The 21,280-nt window shown below is 41.5% G+C and overlaps 5 protein-coding genes and 1 long non-coding RNA gene across 7 annotated transcripts; 2 read left to right on the plus strand and 4 right to left on the minus strand.

Moving 5' to 3' along the window:
- The first annotated feature begins 1,615 nt into the window (after window positions 1-1,615).
- LOC114797081 (histone H4) lies at window positions 1,616-2,033 on the plus strand. The gene has a single exon (XM_028991711.1). It carries the CDS (start codon window positions 1,670-1,672, stop codon window positions 1,979-1,981), a length of 312 nt encoding a protein of 103 aa, XP_028847544.1. The 5' UTR covers window positions 1,616-1,669; the 3' UTR covers window positions 1,982-2,033.
- Window positions 2,034-2,859: 826 nt separating this feature from the next.
- On the plus strand, window positions 2,860-3,353 carry LOC114797079 (histone H2B). The gene has a single exon (XM_028991709.1). It carries the CDS (start codon window positions 2,875-2,877, stop codon window positions 3,247-3,249), a length of 375 nt encoding a protein of 124 aa, XP_028847542.1. The 5' UTR covers window positions 2,860-2,874; the 3' UTR covers window positions 3,250-3,353.
- A 2,688-nt stretch (window positions 3,354-6,041) lies between these two features.
- Window positions 6,042-6,469, minus strand: LOC114797076 (histone H3). The gene has a single exon (XM_028991706.1). It carries the CDS (start codon window positions 6,467-6,469, stop codon window positions 6,059-6,061), a length of 411 nt encoding a protein of 136 aa, XP_028847539.1. The 3' UTR covers window positions 6,042-6,058.
- Window positions 6,470-7,068: 599 nt separating this feature from the next.
- Window positions 7,069-7,464, minus strand: LOC114797083 (histone H2A-like). The gene has a single exon (XM_028991714.1). The coding sequence runs from the start codon at window positions 7,444-7,446 to the stop codon at window positions 7,069-7,071; it is 378 nt and encodes a 125-aa protein (XP_028847547.1). The 5' UTR covers window positions 7,447-7,464.
- A 467-nt stretch (window positions 7,465-7,931) lies between these two features.
- On the minus strand, window positions 7,932-8,829 carry LOC114797073 (histone H1-like). The gene has a single exon (XM_028991701.1). The coding sequence runs from the start codon at window positions 8,820-8,822 to the stop codon at window positions 8,190-8,192; it is 633 nt and encodes a 210-aa protein (XP_028847534.1). The 5' UTR covers window positions 8,823-8,829; the 3' UTR covers window positions 7,932-8,189.
- Window positions 8,830-15,249: 6,420 nt separating this feature from the next.
- On the minus strand, window positions 15,250-19,574 carry LOC114797084 (uncharacterized). Of its 2 annotated transcripts, XR_003750804.1 has the most exons (6): window positions 18,212-19,574; window positions 17,850-17,974; window positions 16,790-16,961; window positions 15,743-16,210; window positions 15,580-15,650; window positions 15,250-15,413 (listed from the first exon to the last, which is right to left on the minus strand). It is a non-coding gene; the product is annotated as an uncharacterized LOC114797084 (long non-coding RNA). The 2 variants fall into 2 exon arrangements; XR_003750803.1 differs by having other exon boundaries at window positions 17,850-19,073.
- Window positions 19,575-21,280: the final 1,706 nt, after the last annotated feature.

Below are 21,280 nucleotides of genomic sequence, written 5' to 3' on the forward strand. Positions count from 1 at the left end.
AAGGTGATTTACAGTGTGACAGTATCAGCTGTTTAGGAGGGAGATGGTGAGGGGGAAGAAGCTGTTCCTGTGTCGGCTGGTCCTGGTCTGCAGGCTTCTACATTTACATTTTACATTTGCAGCATTTATCAGACTGGGTCTCCTGGTTCATAGGCGAGTGTGTTACCCACTAGGCTACTACCACCCTTCTATAATGTCTGCCAGAGGGCAGCAGGTCAAAGGCGACCAGGGTGTGAGTGGTCTGAGATGATTTTCCCTGCCCTTTTCCTGGATCTTGAGAGGTACAGGTCCTGGATTGAGGGCAGGGGGGCACCGGTGATCCTTTCTGCTGTCCGTACAGTCCGCTGCGGTCTGAACCTGTCTCTTTTAGTGGCCACTCCATACCAGGCGCTGATGGAGGAGCACAGGACAGACTCAGTAACTGCAGTGTAGAACTGGGATTCCGAACCGCCAAGGTGCCAATGAGCAAAGCACCGTTCCCACACACTGCTCCCCGGGTGCCTGTCCTGGCTGCCCGCTGCTCACTACTGGTGATGGTTAAAAGCAGAGGACACAGTTCATTGTGTCACCATGTGATGTGCTGCAGTGTATCAAGCAACGCTGCTTTCTGCTCATCAGCAGTTCACGTCCAGTGGTACAATGCTTATTAATCAACATTTATTAAATATTGCTTTTTATGCCTAAAATGGTCAGGTTTATTGTGCAATTTAAATAGAGTTAACAATGTAATATACTGGTTAAGTTCATTTAAAAAGCAAGAAACGATGTGCAAAGTGATAATTAAAGGCAAAAAAGTGCAAAAAAATATTGTAATTATTGTAAGTGAGTAAACTAAGGTATGGATTCCAATTGTGGGTTTTTGAGCATTTTGGCATGCATTTAGTAAAGTGTGAATGTTTTCGTAGTGCTGAGAAAAATACTGAATGTGGAGCAGGCAGCATTCAAACCCAGACCACCTGCGCCAAAAAGGAGTCCCATAACCACTGGGCTATGGGCTATTTAATATTCTGTGGATAACACATTCGCCTATAAACCAAAATGCCACAACGTCACAGGTTCAAACCCCACTTACTACCATTGTGTCTCTGAGCAAGACACTTAAACCTGAGTGTCACCAGGAGGACTGTCCCTGTAAATACTGATATGAGTTTGAATGGTTTCTGTCGTCACCGTTTTAACTGGTGAGTGAGATCACAGAAAATCCAGTAGATTTTGTTTAAAATAATGAACCCTTCTGAGAACAATTTTCTACCCGTCAGTTCAATTAATAAAAACAAACTAATATAAAAAAGTTTAAAGTAAAGTTTATTTATCAGTTTAAAGTAAAGTTTATTAAAACCTCTGGTAAATACAGTAACTTTGGTGAGGAAGGATCCTATCAGAAGTGACGATGTCCTGAAACACACTTTCCTGTTAAAAATGTTACAAACTAACCAGTAAGAGCGACTGTAGCATCATTGTATCTACATTGTATCGAACTGAAGAAAACGCTCCGGACTGGAGGCGGGGCTGTGACGTTGTCACGTGTTTTCATGTGCAGCCTATTACAAAACGGGTAGACAAAAACACACCCCACGGACCTGGCTTCACTGAGGTCCTCTCTTTGTACATTAAACCCCAGCGAGTCTCTTCCTTCCGCAAGTTGCAGTTTTTGTAACAATCTGACAAGATGTCTGGACGAGGAAAGGGAGGAAAGGGACTCGGGAAAGGAGGCGCCAAGCGTCACCGCAAAGTTCTCCGCGACAACATCCAGGGAATCACCAAACCCGCCATCCGTCGCCTCGCTCGCCGCGGTGGCGTGAAGCGCATTTCTGGTCTGATCTACGAGGAGACTCGTGGCGTGTTGAAGGTTTTCCTGGAGAACGTGATCCGCGATGCTGTGACCTACACCGAGCACGCCAAGAGGAAGACCGTCACCGCCATGGACGTCGTGTACGCGCTGAAACGTCAAGGTCGCACTCTGTACGGGTTCGGCGGCTAAACGAGCAGAGAACCGAATAAAAAGCCCAAAGGCTCTTTTAAGAGCCACACACACGTACAAGTAAAAGCGCTTTCTGGTCTTGTGCAGATTTGGAAAATTAATAAATTATTCAATATTATAGAGCTCTTGTTTAGGCCGCCTGTGGGGGTAGCGAGGCGAGATTCTACCCACCGTGAGGATTTGGTGATTTTAATGGGCTTTTACCTGGATGTTGGGAGTTATGGAGAACATTCAGGGGCCGTATTTTCATCTTGGATTAATGTCACATATCTTCATTCTCCGTCGCCGAGCTCGTCCGCTACAATAATAAAGAATTTATGGAATGTATGAAAGGATCGTTGTGAATAAGAAAAGGTTATAAACCACAGGTTCACACCCCGTTTTCTGCAATTATGTCCCTTATTAAGACATAAACCCAGAGGCTCTGGATGGTCTTTGTAACTGCTGTTATGGAGAATTTCTAAACTACATTAAGACCAATATATGGAGACAGCAGGTATTAGTGCAAAGACTCATTATTTTATTAAATTATGTGAAATTAAATTAACGTTAGAATGACAGTGAAAATGTAGAATATTCTATTATTATCTGTAAAATAGAAGAAAAGACGACTCGCTTGTAAAGATCAGGCAACATTAAATACATGAAGTAATAAATCAATGCTTTAATACTTTATTTTCATAGATTTTAGTTAAAGTTTAAGGTAAAAAGAAACTCCGCCTTTGTTAAAAAGGGCGGGAAATGGAAGGAGATTAAAGGGGGGAACTTTTCCCTCCATAATATGAAAGCACCAATCAGGGCTGTCGGCTTGTTTCCATAGCAGCGAGTATAAAAGGATTGGCGGTGACGAGGAGCGTTTCAGTTGTTTCGAGGTCGGAATCGAGACGATCAACATGCCTGAACCCGCCAAGTCCGCGCCCAAGAAGGGCTCCAAGAAAGCCGTGACCAAGACGGCCGCCAAGGGAGGAAAGAAGCGCAGAAAGTCCAGGAAGGAGAGCTACGCCATCTACGTGTACAAGGTGCTGAAGCAGGTCCACCCCGACACCGGCATCTCCTCCAAGGCGATGGGCATCATGAACTCGTTCGTCAACGACATCTTCGAGCGCATCGCTGGCGAGGCTTCTCGTCTGGCGCATTACAACAAGCGCTCCACCATCTCGTCCAGGGAGATCCAGACCGCCGTCCGCCTGCTGCTCCCCGGAGAGCTGGCTAAACACGCGGTGTCTGAGGGAACCAAGGCGGTGACCAAATACACCAGCTCCAAGTAACCCGTGGCTGCAACGCCGCACAACACAAAGGCTCTTTTAAGAGCCGCACATTTTTTCAGATAAAACGCGCTTCCGTTTTACATTTATAGGTGCACATAATACATGTAATAAAATGTTTAAATAGTGTTTTTCCACTCTGTAACATTGTAACATTCAAACGCACATTTGGACTGGTAGAAACAAAGATATGTCTGAAATAATTGTGATGCATTTACAGGGACAGCCCACCTGGAGACAGTGTTAAGTGTCTTGCTTTACCTGGGTTTCCTGGTTCACAGCAAGCTTGTTACCCCACTAGTCTACTAGCACCCAAAAAACATGTAACAAGCAAGTTGTGAATAAGGATTGATCGACAAACCTAATCCATGTACAGAGAAAACATTTAAACTGGCAAAATTAATGATCATGGATCATTAAAATGGAATAAAAGCAAAAGGTTATAATGTTTGTGGGAGGAAACCCCACCAGAAACAATGAATAATGTACATCAATAATAATGTACATACTGACATTTTTATAACTCAAATCCTGAGCTGCCAAGGTGCCACTGGGTAAAGTACCGTCCCCACACAGTGCTCCCCGGTCACCTGTCATGTCTGCCTACTGCTCTCTCCAAGGGTGATGGTTAAAAGCAGAGGACACATTTCGTTGTGTGCACCGTGTGCTGTGCTGTAGTGTATCACAATGAGAACCACTTCACTTCAGTCACTGCAAATAACCTCATTATCTTTTCACCCCTCTGTTATAACAGATATATACAGCTGTAGAAGGTAAGAAGATCTGCCAAATTCTAGTTTTTTTTCTCTGATTACTGCTTTGCACACTCTTGGCATTCTCTCGATGAGCTTCAAGAGGTCGTCACCTGAAATGGTTTTCCAACAGTCTTGAAGGAGTTCCCAGAGGTGTTTAGCACTTGATGGCCCAATTGCCTTCACTCTGCGCTCCAGCTCACCCGAAACCATCTGGATTGGGTTCAGGTCCAGTGACTGTGGAGGCCAGATCTCCACTTTCTGTTAAGAACATAACTCCACAGGTGTTCATTCATAGTTTTGTTGCCTTCAGTGAGAATCTACCAATGTAAATAATCACGAAAAAAAGAACACATATTGAATGAGAACTTTTGGCCTGCACTGTATACTGTAGCTTTTCGTTCTGTCTCAATGACTTCGCATGTTTAAATGTATGTTTAACAGTCCACTTGTAGGACTAATAAAAGGATCTCTTCATATAAAATGACCTCAACCATACAGGGAGTGCAGAATTATTAGGCAAATGAGTATTTTGTCCACATCATCCGCTTCATACATGTCTTATTCCAAGCTGTATAAGCTCAAAAGCCTACTACCAATTAAGCATATTAGGTGATGTGCATCTCTTTAATGAGAAGGGGTGTGGTCTAATGACATTAACACCCTATATCAGGTGTGCATAATTATTAGGCAACTTCCTTTCCTTTGGCAAAATGGGTCAAAAGAAGGACTTGACAGGCTCAGAAAAGTCAAAAATAGTGAGATATCTTGCAGAGGGATGCAGCACTCTTAAAATTGCAAAGCTTCTGAAGCGTGATCATCGAACAATCAAGTGTTTCATTCAAAATAGTCAACAGGGTCGCAAGAAGCATGTGGAAAAACCAAGGCGCAAAATAACTGCCCATGAACTGAGAAAAGTCAAGCGTGCAGCTGCCAAGATGCCACCGGTTTGGCCATATTTCAGAGCTGCAACATCACTGGAGTGCCCAAAAGCACAAGGTGTGCAATACTCAGAGACATGGCCAAGAAAGGCCGAAGGACGACCACCACTGAACAAGACACACAAGCTGAAACGTCAAGACTGGGCCAAGAAATATTGGCGCAGAAAGGTTTTATGGACTGATTAAATGAGATGGGCCAGATGGATGGGCCCGTGGCTGGATTGGTAAAGGGCAGAGAGCTCCAGTCTGACTCAGACGCCAGCAAGGTGGAGGTGGAGTACTAGTTTGGGCTGGTATCATCAAAGATGAGCCTGTGGGGCCTTTTTGGGTTGTGGATGGAGTCAAGCTCAACTCCCAGTCTACTGCCAGTTTCTGGAAGACACCTTCTTCAAGCAGTGGTACAAGAAGAAGTCTGCATCCTTCAAGAAAAACATGATTTTCATGCAGGACAATGCTCCATCACATGCGTCCAAGTACTCCACAGCGTGGCTGGCAAGAAAGGGTATAAAAGAAGAAAAACTAATGACATGGCCTCCTTGTTCACCTGATCTGAACCCCAGTGAGAACCTGTGGTCCATCAAATGTGAGATTTACAAGGAGGTAAAACAGTACACCTCTCTGAACAGTGTCTGGGAGGCTGTGGTTGCTGCTGCACGCAATGTTGATGGTGAACAGATCAAAACACTGACAGAATCTATGCATGGCAGGCTTTTGAGTATCATTGCTAAGAAAGGTGGCTATATTGGTCGCTGATTTGTTTTTGAATGTCAGAAATGTATTTTGAATGTGGAGATGTTATATTGGTTTCACTGGTAAAAATAAATAATTGAAATGGGTATATATTTGTTTTTGTTACGTTGCCTAATAATTATGCACAGTAATAGTCACCTGCACTCACAGATATCCCCCTAAAATCTGCCTAATAATTCTGCACTCCCTGTATAAACATTTATTCGACGTCCTTATGCATGACCTCACTAATTTAGTCATTTTCACAACACTTGGTGAAGGTTAATTTAAGCTTCTAACACATGTGCAGAAATACTCGCTTTTGCAGATATATGAAAGCGGCTCTTAAAAGAGCCTTTTTGTTGGTTGTCGCTTGTCGCGCTGGTGACGTTAAGCGCGCTCTCCGCGGATGCGGCGGGCCAGCTGGATGTCCTTGGGCATGATGGTCACCCTCTTGGCGTGGATGGCGCACAGGTTGGTGTCCTCGAACAGGCCGACCAGATACGCCTCGCTGGCCTCCTGGAGAGCCATGACCGCGGAGCTCTGGAAGCGCAGGTCGGTCTTGAAGTCCTGAGCGATTTCTCTCACCAGGCGCTGGAAGGGCAGCTTGCGGATCAGCAGCTCAGTCGATTTCTGGTAGCGGCGGATCTCCCTCAGGGCGACAGTTCCAGGCCTGTAGCGGTGGGGCTTCTTCACGCCGCCGGTGGCCGGAGCGCTTTTACGCGCGGCCTTTGTGGCGAGCTGCTTCCTGGGAGCTTTTCCTCCGGTGGACTTGCGAGCGGTCTGCTTGGTTCTTGCCATGACGTCAGCACTGTTCCCTCACTCAACCAGGAAAGAATGAGTTCGTTCAACGCGACATGCCGCTTTATACCCGATCCGCCCGAGCCCGAGAAATGGGCGGAGCCACGACCGCCCCACCTCCATTTATACTGCTGGGACTTACCGGCTAATTAACATAAATAATTATTAGTTTACTCTTCATAACGCCTACGTAATTATTGTGATGAAGATAAATATTATTTATGCTCAATTCATGTACATTACATTTACAGTGTACGCCCTTATCCAGAGACCTCCTAAAGGAAGGTATTTTACGGCTCTGTAATTATTTCAACAAAAATATGTAAGTGAAATAGTTTATTATAATAACGTGCTTTTATTACGGGGAATGTGAACGTCTAATACAAACCAAACGAGGACTTTGTATGCAAATCAGCCGAATGTCGCAAGTGCTTGTGGGACAACTTGTGGAGCTGCATTCCGACTCATTTCACGCCTCTGTCGGCGTTCCTGGTTCTAGTAAATAAAAAGCTGAATACTAAAAGGTAGAAGTTGCGCTTTTGGGAGCAAGTGTGTGGCTCTTAAAAGAGCCTTTGATGCGCGTTGGAAGTGCCGGCGCTTTATTTGGCCTTCTCGGTCTTCTTGGGCAGCAGCACGGCCTGGATGTTGGGCAGGACGCCGCCCTGAGCGATGGTCACGCCGCCCAGCAGCTTGTTCAGCTCCTCGTCGTTGCGCACAGCGAGCTGCAGGTGACGCGGGATGATGCGGGTCTTCTTGTTGTCGCGGGCCGCGTTCCCAGCCAACTCCAGGATCTCAGCGGTCAGGTACTCGAGCACCGCGGCCAAGTAAACAGGAGCGCCGGCACCAACGCGCTCCGCGTAGTTCCCTTTCCGCAGCAGCCTGTGCACACGGCCCACAGGAAACTGCAGGCCGGCTCTGGAAGAGCGGGTCTTCGCCTTAGCGCGCGCTTTACCGCCGGTCTTGCCTCGTCCGCTCATCTTGTCGTTCTACGATGTTCGTTCACGGAACAAAGTAACGCTGAACCACGCGGAGCTCTTCTTATAGGAAACGGCTCAGTGTCCTGATTGGCTCAAAATTTCGGCCAATCCTGTTATGTAGTCCCGCCTCCTTTCATTCGCACATTTGACCGCGCTTTTTGTTCCAAAATGACGCTACAGCGACAATTTGAAAAAATTTAATCATTAAAATAATTCAAATACAGTTTGAATCGAGGAATATTTTTATTTACTATATTTACTATTTCACTTATATTATTAAGTTGATCTCCCATGAGTTGGCATTACACCCAAATTACACATGGTATTTTTAAACATTTAAAGTATGACGCTGACATTTCATATCTAATAATGAGAAGAAATGATCAAGTTTATTCACCTCGGTCCCAATGAACCATCCAGAAACAATCAAGAAAACTTCCATATTTCAAAAATAAGACATGAGACGTGTTTTAGTATTAGTTGGTATTCAGTTTTACTTCAGTGGAAAGTAAAACGTCAGTAACGTGTTGCACATGACTGTCCCCTCCTTCACAAACTGTCACCATATGGTTGCGCGGGCAGCTGTGAAAATGACGTTTGATATCTAGATTTATAGATGATTTATAGAATAATGAGGCTTCACTATTTTGATGATTATGTGTGGGGGGTCGAACAGACGCGCCTTTTCTGGAAATCAGTGTGTGGCTCTTAAAAGAGCCTTTGAGTAAAAAAGCAGCAGGAATTTACTTCTTCTTGGCCGCCGCCTTCTTCGGTTTGCTGCTTCTGGGTTTGGCCGCTTTGGGCTTGGCGACCTTCGCCTTTTTGGGGCTCTTGGTCGCTTTCTTGGCTGCGGCGGGCTTCTTGGCTGCTTTCTTGGGACTCTTGGTCGCCGCCTTCTTGGCTGCTGCCGCGGGCTTCTTGACTTTCTTGGGCGACTTCTTGGCGGCGGGCTTCTTCGCCGCGACCTTCTTGGGCGACTTCTTGGCAGCGGCGGGCTTCTTCGCGGCCGCCTTCTTCGCCTTAGGAGCCGCCTTCTTGGCGGCGGGCTTCTTCTTGGGCTCCGCCTGGTTCTTGTTCAGCTTGAAGGAGCCCGAGGCGCCGGTGCCCTTGGTCTGCACCAGAGTCCCCTTGGTGACCAGGTTCTTGATGGCCACCTTGACCCGGGAGTTGTTCTTCTCCACGTCGTAGCCGCCGGCAGCCAGCGCCTTCTTCAGGGCGGCCAGAGACACTCCGCTCCGCTCCTTGGAAGCGGACACGGCTTTGACGATCAGCTCGCCGGCGCCGGGTCCCGCCTTCTTGGGCTTCTTGGCCGCGGCCTTCTTCTTGGGCGACTTTGGCGGCGCCGCGGCCGCTGGAGCTGGAGCTTCTTCTGCCATGTGGAGAGGTTCGGAGACGCGGGGAACAATGACGCAGCGCGCGGGGAGCTGCGCTCTTCAACGCGCCGTGAGAACCGTGTAGAAGCAGCTTCCGCCAGTGGAGCCTCCGCTGTGTTTCCTCCTCTCCGCATATCGGGCAAAAAGCGCGTCGCCGCCCGAGCGCCGAGTCACGGAACGTTGTGGGCAGGAAGCCGGGATCTTCATCCTTCAGCTGGATGGCGCGGCGGAGAGCGGATTTTATCCCGCAGGAAAGCCGCAGAACACGTAGTTCCGCCCGGAGAGACGGAAGGACGGGCGGCGCTCCTTCATTTTGCCCTTTAAATGTGTTGGAATGAAGATGTCGGCCGCGGACTGTGGACGGGCTGTTGTCACTGGTCCTCGGCCACCGACCGCTGGTCAGCTGAGTTGAAGGAGAGCGCGGGGACCGAGGAAGAGGAGCTGCGGTGACGAGGTGAAGCACAGAGGAAGAGGTCACATCCCGACATGTCATCAGAGCTTCATACTTTACTTCTGCTGATCAATGCTGATAAACACAATACAACTCGAATATATAATAGGTGTGTGTGTTCCTGTCAGATGAACCTGGACACCTGCTACCTTCACACTTTCCCACAATTCCTGGTCTGTGTTCTGACATTAACATCAGGGGTGGTCATAGCCTGTTTGGTGTCATCACCCCAAACATAAAATATATTTAGATCACAATATTACCATATTTTATTGTAAAACCTGTTTTCAAAATCATACTGAATTATATATACATATCTGGCTTTGAGCTCCATCTTCCATTGGTGTTAATTTTGTATCAACACTCGTCCTCCAACCTGAGGATCACCCCAATGTGTAAATTAGTAGACAAATAGTGTGCAAATTCGGATTGTATTTGTTTTTTGGGTTTTGCACAACCCAGAAAAATTTATTGTGACATAATGAGCTGGAATTGAAAATATTATGCATGATGAAATGTTTTATTTGGAATCAGCCCCTTTAGACAGGTGTGAGAGTTCAGCCCAGCAGCAGGAAGCAGGCGCACCAAGGACCTCGTGTTCACTTTCTGCATATATAGGTGTGATAGGATAGAATTTAGAGTACACAAAGACACTGTGAATTGTGTCCTCTGCTTTTAACCCATCACCCTTGGTGAGCAGTGGGCAGCCATGACAGGTGCCTGGGGAGCAGTGTGTGGGGATGGTGCTTTGCTCACTGGCACCTCAGCGGTACCTTGGCGGACCAGGATTTGAACCAGCAACCTTCTGATTACTGGGCCACTTTCTTAGCCACTTTCACTAGTTTGTGGTAAATAATTTTTCCTTGGATTTATATTGTGTGTTTCTTGTACTTCGTGCATAGCACTTTGGTCAGTACTATCTGTTGTAAATGTGCTATAGAAATACATTTGACCTTGACAAAGTTCAGGAATTAATTGTAATTATTACCATTGTGTCCCTGAACTCTGAGTTGCTCCAGGGAGACGTAACCTGTATCTGCTGATTGTTTTAGTGGAAAAGACTGTCAACTACAATTCATGTATTTTGCCATATGAGAAAAATGACTTGAGCAATAAGTATACTTATTTACTTTATATATATATATATATATATATATATACACACACACACACACACACACACACATTATACATTTATTTAATTATATATATAGTTTTACCTGAGAAAACTCATTCCAATACCACAGGTGTGTCACCTTAAGCATTCACAATATTTTGGGTGTTATGCCTGGAAAGGATCACTTATTTTATTCCACTTACTGTTTGGTTTGTGTCATCATTTCTTATTTATTTCCCTCGTTTATGGCAAGGTGTGCAGTAGGCATTCTTTCTGTTTTAATCTAATTAGTAGATATGTCCTTAATTTATGTTGGTTTATTGGCAGTTATTTGAATGTTTATTAGAGTAAGCAAAATTCATCTAGATTAAAATGGCTCATTTGAATTCTGCCGAAGGCATTCAGAATATGTGTGCTACCCAAATAATGACTAAAAGTAAGTCTTTGAGAACGGGTTTCTCAAGCCAGGTGGCGCATTAGACCAGGGGCTCATCTCCTGTTTCCAAAATGCATCACAAACTGCTTGAGAAAGCTGTTCTACTATGATAGTTGGTGATGAAAATAAATTATGTTCAATAAAATGTACTTGTGTTTCCCAACTGTTTATTCAGTTAAATAGCTGCATCCATGTTACCACGTCACGTTTGATGTGGTAATTTCACAGTTCGAAGACTCGTTCTCACCCCCTACAGTGCAATTCGGCTAGGTATACATCCGCGCTAAAATATCAAGGTGAAAGTCATCATAGTGTAGCGTTTCTTCTTCTGCGTTGTGTAAGTTTTTGATTGAGTCAGAACATCGCGTCACACATTGCGTCTTTCTGCACCTCTCTCTACAATATACAGTATTAAAAGAACATAAAAAAAAATTTCACAAAATAACACACATGCAAAATATTCCTAATATGTACATAAATTAAAATGAAAGAAATAACTTTTTGCACACAAACCCCACGCACCTCTCACAACTCACGCCATGAACTGGGTCTCAAAAACAAAATAAAAGTCTTTAGGAAATAAGAAACTAAGACACAAGAAAGAAGAAATATACTTGTATATAAATCTAGTGTAACCATTTAACTCCGGCACAATAGCTTGCGTAGTATAGACCCAAGTCCCAATCCAACTTTGTGAATAGATTAACGGCGATATTTTTTTATCGCCCGATAAGAGTCTCACATTAACGCAGCACGTTAACGCCGATAACGGCCCACCACTAATATATATATATATATATATATATATATATATATATATATATATATATATATACATATATATATATATATACATATACATACACACACAGTGCTTTTTGTAATGGATCGGCCATTATTATATGGATTTTTCTTGCGCTGTCCATCTCGCTTTCCTTCTCACACTCTCTCTATCACACATGCGCCCTGTTGTTTTTTGTCTGTCTCAAGCCTCTCTGACTGATCGAAACTGTGTGCCCTGGGTTAAGACCAGAAAGATCCTTTGCGACCTCTTGCGTTATGTCAATTACAATTACAAAATTATTCAAACCACTTGCAATTCATCATAATTTTCTTTATGACAACGATTTGTACACATATTTTTTCAAAAAAGTATTTTAATTAGGGCTTGTTTTTTAATTAAATAATAATAAACTTTTTACTATTTTTTATTTTGCAGCCATTTCCTTAAATCATGAGTTATTTTTTCTCATTAATATACACACAGCACCACATATTGACAGAAAAACAGAATTGTTGACATTTTTGGAGATTTTTTAAAGAAAAACTGAAGTATGATCCTAAGTATTCAGAACCGTTGCTCAATATTTACTAGAAGCTCCCTTTTGATCTAATGTAAAAATGAGTCTTTTTGGGAAAGGTGCTACAAGTCTTCTCACCTGGATTTGGGGATCCTCTGCCATTCCTCCTCGTTGGTCCTCTCCAGTTCTGGCAGGTTGGATGGTAAACTTGGTGGACTGCCATTTTTAGGTCTCTCCAGAGATGCTCAATTGAGTTAAATCCGGGCTCTGGCTGGACCATTCAAGTTATTGTGCTTAGGGTCATTGTCTTGTTGGAAGGTAAACCTTCGGCCCAGTCTGACCTCCTGAGCACTCTGGGGAAGGTTATCGTCCAGCATATCTCTTTACTTGGCCGCATTCATCTTTCCTTCAATTGCAACCAGTCATCCTGTCCCTGCAGCTGCAAAACACCCCCACAGCATGATGCTGCCACCACCATGTCTGTATTGGACAGGTGGTGAGAAGTGCCTGGTTTTCTCCTTACATACCTCTTAGAATTAAGGCCAAAAAGTTCTATCTTGATCTCATCAGACCAGTGAATCATATTTCTCACCATCTTGGAGTCCTTTTTTTAAGCAAACTGCATGTGGGCTTTTTTGTGTTTTGCACTGAAGAGTGACTAATTTTTTTGGAACCTTGGCCAGACCTGTGACCTGATACAATTCTGCGCTCTTCAGGCAGTTCCTTTGACATGCTTTGTGAGTTGTAAGGTCTTATATATACAGGGGTGTGGCTTTCCTAATCAAGTCCAATCAGTATAATCAAACACAGTTGGACTCAAATGAAGGTGTAGAACCATCTCAAGGATGATCAGAAGAAATAGACAGAACCTGAGTTAAAAATGTTAGGGAGGTGACCAAGAACCTAAATGTTACTCTGTCAGAGCTCCGTGGACAGAGGAGAAACTTTTAGAAGGATGACCATTTCTGCAGCAATCCACACTGTAAAAAATAAACCGTAAATTTTACGGTAAAAAACCGGCAGCTGTGGTTGCCAGAACTTTACCGTGAAAAATACGGTAGCAACGTTATTGGTTTTACAGGATTGCACTAACTGTACTGTATATTTTACGGATTTTAATTGTTTTTTTTACGGTTTATAACCGTCTAATTAACATTTATTTTGCTATAAAAAAAAATTAGACCCGTCAAATTCCAGGGTTTACATTGTAATATTTACGGTTCATGGCCATGTTTTTTACAGTTCAGAACTGTCTAATTTAAAGGTTTTTGTTGTAATAATTACGGCTTGTTACCATATTTTTTACAGCTCAGAACTGTCTAAATTATAGGTTTATGTTGTAATAAATACGTTAAAACCTATAATTATTTCACAAAGCAGACAGAAAACTATTTAAACTAAGGAAAAAACATTAAATATGTAAATGCTGTTGAATTATTTTTAATATAAATAAACTGAACATAAGTGAATTCATTCAGCAATTCTATGAAAGCACCATTTTATCACATTAGCTGGGAGCAAGAAGAGATAAAGGTAAAATAGCAATGTAACTTGTAAGTCAAATCATCAAAACCCATCAAAATCTAATAAAAACTTACACATCAGTGTGGTCCCAAGTATTTTTAATAAAGACTGGCAGGCATTTAAACATTAGTGTTTTTTTTCTGTTCTTGTGTTTTATCATAAGTATACAATGGCTTAAGATCAGTCTTAAAATCAGACAAGAAATCGGTCAAGACTATGCATTTAAAATTTAGATTCCGCTATCTAACTGACACTTTAGTTAGATAGGTAAAGTTTAAGTTGAACATTTACATTAATAACTACTAAAGCAGAACAAGGAACAACACAAGTTGCTGGGCACCTTTGCAGGCCATTTACAATGTCTCTCGCCACTTGTAATCCGAAAGGTCAGAGATTAAGGTGAAGACTCTTGGGTTCACTGGGAGTTGTTTTTTGTTCTTCTTTTCCACCACCTTTGTGCCCTTTTCAGGATTGATGATGAAAAAAACACCTTGAAAAGAAAAAAACAACATTGAAAACCTCTGTAAATGGAGCCACATACACAGTCTCACAAAAGTGAGTACACCCCTCACATTTCAGCAATTATTTTAGTATATTTTCTTAAGGGACAATACTATAGAAATGAAATATGGATATATTTTTAGAGCGGTCAATGTGCTGTTTGTATAGCAGTATAGATTTCCTGCCCTCTGAAAATAACTTAACATACAGCCATTATTGTCAAAATAGCTGGCAACAAAAGTGAGTACACCTTATGTTTTACCAGATGTATGTTGTTTAACCATGCAAAGCCACATGTCCTATTCATCATGTTAATGTTTTTGCCTGCTTGACAGGACCATACAAATTTGTGTATCTTGTATTAGAGCAGTTAAAATTTGGTTATTTGAGTCCAATTATCTCATACCAACCACTGGATTTTAAACATGGCACCTTAGAGCAAAGAACTCTTTGATGATTTGAGAATTACAATTGTTGCTCTCCACAAAGATGAGCAAGGCTATAGGCTATAATATTGGTAACAATCTGACACCGATTTACAGTACAGTTGTCAGGGTCATACAGAGGTTTTGCAAGGTGGGTTACACTCGGAAGCCTGAAAATAATCTCACAGCCTAGGCCATCTTTGTGGAGAACAACAATTTTAATTCTCAAATCCTCAGAGAGTTCTTTGCTATAAGGTGCCATGTTGAACATTCAATGGTATGAGAAAATCGTACTAAAAGCACCAAATTTTAACTGCTCCAAAACAAGATACACAAACTTGTATGGTCCTGTCAAGCAGACAAAAACATGAACATGATAAAGAGGACATGTGGCTTTGCATGGTTAAACAACATAAATCTGGTAAAACATAAGGTGTACTCACTTTTGTTGCCAGCTATTTTGATATTAATGTATGTATGTAAAGTTATTTTCAGTGGACCGAACATATATACTGCAATACAAACACCACACTGACTACTCTAAAATATACCCATATTTTATTTCTACAGTATTGTCCCTTAAGAAGATAAAATAATGAAATGTAAGGAATGTACTCACTTTTGTGAGGTACTATAAATTGAACCTACCCTCCTAGGTGTCTCTACATACCTTTGCAAAAATTCAAGCACTGATGCCAATTCAGTAGGGTAGTGAATGTTGAAACAGTAATAACTGCCGAACATTAGGCTAACAGCAGCGATGAATGTAGTGATGTCATCATTCACAATCTTGCGGTCCACACTGAGCATGAATCGATCAGCAGCATATCAGGAGGGTCCTGTGGATACATTTCAATGCAATGAAGTTATGTACATGTAGCAAGGTAATAGAGTATTTGCAAATATGACTGTTAGACAAATTGCAGTTTATTTTGTACTGCACTGAAAAACTATTTCACATAGGGTTCATGATAAAATTGACACTTGTGTTTGCTAGATACTCACTTAATATTATTGTGAAATCAGAGTTGAGGGTTAAGCAGGTGTCTTTCCAGAAGAGGAGGCACAGACCACCACTGGTAAAATATATAAACTCAACTTTATAGATAAACATTTAATCATTAAAGCTTTGAGGGTGTTACTGTATATGAATAAAACTTAAACTTACCACAGACAATGATGCAAGGGGTCACAGGCAAGTTTCCCAACTCTTCATCCTTTTCAAGGCTTGTCTCTTCTACATAATGAAGAAGGAGCGCCTCTTTCTCATCAAAAGAGGAGAGAAGTAGAAGAATCAAGTCAAGAATTTTGAGAAGTAGAAGAATCAACCATTTGTCTGTCCTCTCAAAACTTGAAGTTTTGTGACAGCCCGTAAGACACGCTTGTTCCTGGTTGCACAAACATTCCTCATGAAGTTCAACAGCCTGTTTCCCTTTGTGTCAATGCTGTTTAGGAAGATCTCTTTAAGTGATATCCCTGTGAGGTCTTTAAAGTGCACTTCCATTCCACTTTCCTGAAACAAAAATGGCCACTCTTTAGTAAGGGTTTTCATGTCTGTTCCTTTGTTGATATCTTTTCGTTGACTGTAGTATGTAGATTTCATGAGAACCTTCACTTCCTCTTTCAGAAATTTGTGCTGTAAAAAAAAAAAAAAGACATAGGTACGTACTTAGTTGGACCAGGAATAGTTTGTTGCCCTATTGTTATTCAAAACCAGGTGTTCATTTAGAATGACAAGATAGTAAGTAAATTACAGACAAACTTTTTACAGTTGTACAGTTACTTTAACGGACATACTAATATTTTGCCTCACTGTTAAAATAAAATGTATTAAACAGAACAAATAACCAACAATAACAACAAAAAAACAAAACTGCTACTTTTAGGTAACAAAAGTAATAATTATGTCTGACCATTACAGGGATAGTTCACCCAAAAATGAAAATTCTGTCATCCTTTCTCACTCCCAGATTGTTCCAAACATGTATGCATTTATTTGTTCTGCTAAACACAAAGGAAGATATTTGTAAGAAAGCCAGTAACCAAACAGGCAGTAAATGGGAATGAGATCTGCTTGGTTACTGACATTCTTCCAAATATCTTCCTTTGTGTTTAGCAGAACAAAGAAATGTATACACATTTTGGAACAATCAGAATTTTCATTTTAATATTAAACCATCCCTTTTTTGTAATGGAAACAAATACTTGGACTTACTGGTCTCCTTTAGAACAGAAATAAATTTCCTGGCTTGAATCTTCTGGGGACTCCACTCCAAGTGACTTTAAGGTGTCCTCAAGAGATTTTTTAGTTGCGATTGAGAGTTCAGGTAATACAGCATCAATGGCATTGCTGATGTTTAAAGTGTTTAGCTCTGAATCACCCATTTCTGAAAGACAACCAAAATAATAATTCACATAAATTATAAATTAACCAAAAAATGTTTTGTATAACATACCCCAGTACATTACTTCTGCTGGGACGTTGGTATTCTCTGTAAATCCAAACTGCCTTACTGCATCTTTAACAGAATCACCATACAGCTCTGGGTAAAATGCAGTGCTGTTTTTTTCCCTCAAACTTAGATCACACGTTGACCCTTCTGACAGATAGGCCTGGTACATTTGATGCCTTTCAGAGAGAGTGGAGCACAGGTTTTTGAAATTCTTTAAGTTCCTAGCACATCTTTTAAAGTAACTGTGCTTACTTTCAAAGCGCATTGTCCACAACCTGATCAAAGGACCAAACTTTAAAATCAGTGCAGGGTAATGTCGCAAGTAGTGATGCTTAGGCTTTAACCTATGTCCTGGAAAGAAAGAAAATCTACAAGCAAGATATTCTTGGATAAGAACGTCAAGGTACGCAACCTCTGGCAATGAAATTTTCTGTGCACAAATGAGCTCCACAATGTCTTTTAGCTGAAGGGTCAACTGCCAAACATCATCTGTGGGCTCTTTCACCTTGTCACACATGATCACAGGAAGAAGTCTTAGAAAATTCCAGTTCTGAATAGCCTGACCAGAAAGCTTTACTCCATTGGAGTTTACTGCACATAGCTTACTCAACGCATCAGAGCCACTGTACTTAAATTTCTTAATGAGTCTATTCAGAATTGAATAAGTGAACCACTTTTTCTACTTTATGAAGTACTTCAGGTAAAGGCCTAAATCATAGGAAAGGATACCCTCAAAAATGTCATGGCCTAAACAAGGTGGCAGGCCAGGCACACAAACATTGAAGTAATTTAATGAATTAAAAATTGAGTCAGATATTATACCTTCAACGTTTTGTTGTTCTTCAGACTGTAAAATGTCTACTGCAGATTTGTAGTTTTCAGGAGTGCGCTGAGGTCCACATGCATTTGGATCTGTTTGAAAATCTGTTCGTGTTATCCGGCAATACCTGCAGAAATATTCAGAAAAACTGAAATTTTCTGTGAATCCACCGATATTATGAGACCCCAAATTGTCCCCTGCAATGCACAAAAGAGTCCCTTTAACTTAACAACCTAAATGCTGTTTCACATCGTGCTTGCAAATTTTACATGCGCTGCGAAGATATATTCATGCGCCACAAACAGGGTACATGCTACTCGTGTTTAAAACCACACACTTCTTCAAACGATTTAATTCAACTTACCAATTTGCCCAGACACATTTATATTACTTCACATTCCCACCAGTTTGTAGTTCTGCTCAGTCAATGCAATAATCGTTCGCCACTTGTCCACTGCCGACGTGCTGAAACGCAAACGCTCCGCGCCAATGAGAGCTCAGCCAATCAAATTCTTTGGCCAAGGCGCAATTTTATCATGATTGGACGATGCTTAACGGTTATCTTTCAAATACTTTCAACTAATTCCTGAGAGCAGAGACAAAACAGAGCGTAGAATTTCAGATTTCGTTTCACACACCCTTAAAAAGTAAAACCACTGCTAATTACAGCAAAACAATACACTGGACACAGACAGGACATACCTATCAAAACACACAATTTACAGTACCACACAAAACACAACGGAACAGTACGCGTGATGTCACGTTTTTGCGACGTTCCAAAACCAACATGGCGGGGAAAGGGAAAGGTGCAATGTTTGTTGGAAATTTGGGCAGATTAGAGCATACAACAACAGGTGGACAAAACGCATAAAAACTCCGATATGTTTTGCAAAATACGGGATTATCTTCTTCATCGGGGATACCAAAGAACCACCGAGCAGTGCCGAGACAAGGTTAAAAAACTGCAGGCACAGTATTTAAAGGTGTGGGATGCACCTTAAATCTGGCAGCTCTGCAGATGAAAAAGATAAATTCCAATGGTATTACGCTGTCGACGGCATCAAACCATCTAGCCAACCGAATGCGATCAGCGAGAGCGCCGCTCTTCCTGTTTCTCCTGAAACCCCGCCCACCATAATGACGTAAGCGTGCTGAAAGCATATGTGAGTGCAGGCCAGACTCGTACTCGGCAACCGTGCCTAGTGTGAGTACACCCTAAGAACGTTTCCAGTCCAGAGGAGTGGTTCTTTAAAACACTACAATACAATATTTTATGATAACAACTACTATAGAAATCTATTGAAATCGAACGAGAATTGCTGGTGTCTTCCTCTTGTAAGTCGCTTTGGATAAAAGCGTCTGCTAAATAAAGTAAAGTAAAGTAAAGTAACTACTTATACATTTCCAATGTGTACAGATTACAAAAAACTCAAGGCATGAATATGACATTTTTTAGAGAGCATTGACTGAAATCAACACAAGCAGGTTTAATAACATCATGTTATCTCATGGGTTTTCACATGTGATGCCATGGGTTTCACACAAGAATGTTCCAAAAACACATTTTTGCACATGTAAAAAACATGAAATTCATGTCTTTTCTGTAATGGATAATACAGTATATTGTTAATTTTCCTGCAATAAACCGTATTTTCGTATGTTTTTAACTGTTAAATGTAAGGTCTTACTCTGTAAAACTGATTACGGTTTTGCACTGTAAATTCTACGGTTATCCCATGTTTTCAGGAATACGGTTGTATCCTGTAGCATTTATACGGTATTTTACTGTTAAATTTACGGACATTTTTTACAGTGCACCAATCAGGCCTGTATGGTAGTGATTATCATTGTGAAGCACAGCAAGCACAGCACATGGTGTGTCCTGAAGATTTTCTGAAGATTTGATCAATAAATTCAAGGCACACTAAACTATTGTTGGCAATCGTTTATGGCATAAGCAACAAGACAACAGCCATAGTTGACGGATCCGCCCCGCCCGCAACTCAGACTTTTATTCTTATACATTTCTGTTATCATTGATCACATCATAAAAAACATCAAAAGACCCAAAAGGTAATTGTGTACGTAACTTTTTTCCTGTCTCAGTAATGTGTTTGTTTGTGTTATCTATGTTTTTCTATGGTTAGTTACAATGTGTTAAATGATTTGCGTTCACTCCCAGGACTCGTGTAGAGTCAGCTGAGCGAGACGCCAGATAAAAGAGGCGTCAAGGACAGACCTTGTCTCCTCTGTGTGCATGTGCATGTGTGTGTGCTTCGGCATAGAGCAATGATCAATCCATAATACATTTTTAAAACTTCAGTTTACAATTAAGTATTCAAAATATAACATGCATACAAAAAATGCATACAGTCTCCTACAAAAATCATAGCAAAACCTAATTTTAAGTGTGTGAGTTTAGTGAATGTTATCGCACATCTGTCATCGTAATTCAGTTCCTGGCTGCTGATGCTTGGCCGATATCTTTTGTGTTAGCAAAAAGTCATAAACTGCTTACAGTTGTATGCCCAACTGTGACAGTCGGACTTCAGCGGGGCATACCGACCCTCCCCATAGTTTATTAAACCTTGGCTGGGCCTTGCTAATCTCATCTAATTCCTTCTCATACATCCCAAACCTTGGTTGGCCTTCGACCTCTAGGGAGTCTTTTTTTGCAGGTGTGCATTTGAGCACATTATCTATTTGAAAGGGCATATAAAGTTTAGAAATATATATTTTGGTTCACAAATATACCATACATCCCCCCTTTCTGCCTAACTGCCAGACAATGAAAGCAGAACCAACTAAATCATCAACAAAAACAAAACAGAAAATAAAATAAAAAAACTCAGATCAAAACAACAAACATACAAAAAACAGATTAAACAAGATTAAACATAAAAACTTCAACACAAGTCTTTTCACAACCCAGCAGCCAGCCAGAGTAGGCAAAAAAAAAAAAAAACGTTCCTTCATTTAGAGACAATTAAACACATTATACACAAGAAAAAAGGATGTACTGATACACACATATCTCAATAAACTAATGCATATATGACGCGCTCAAAAGTTTGGTCATAATTAGGTGTTTAGTTTCTTGTATTTTATTCCATATCCAGGAACACACTCAGGGAAGAATTCGGTCTTACCACCAGGGAGAGCTATCACTGGAAGGGGGAATTGGCGTTAATTGGCATGGTATTTTCTTTAGATAAAGAAATGCCTGCACGAGCGAACAACACTAACGATTCCTGCCTGTGTTTTCTCTGTTAAATACAGGTTAGTATAGTGCACCACTATTTCTAAATACACCCACTGGGTATAATAGAGAAATTACTCATAAGAGCTTTCGGAAAATGCGACAGGTATCACATGGTTAGGAGTAAGTAACAGTGTGAGACACGTGTAGTTCAGTGAAATGGTGGTCGCG

Source organism: Denticeps clupeoides, chromosome 9 (genome assembly GCF_900700375.1).
Source record: "Denticeps clupeoides chromosome 9, fDenClu1.1, whole genome shotgun sequence".
Lineage (NCBI taxonomy): Eukaryota > Metazoa > Chordata > Actinopteri > Clupeiformes > Denticipitidae > Denticeps > Denticeps clupeoides.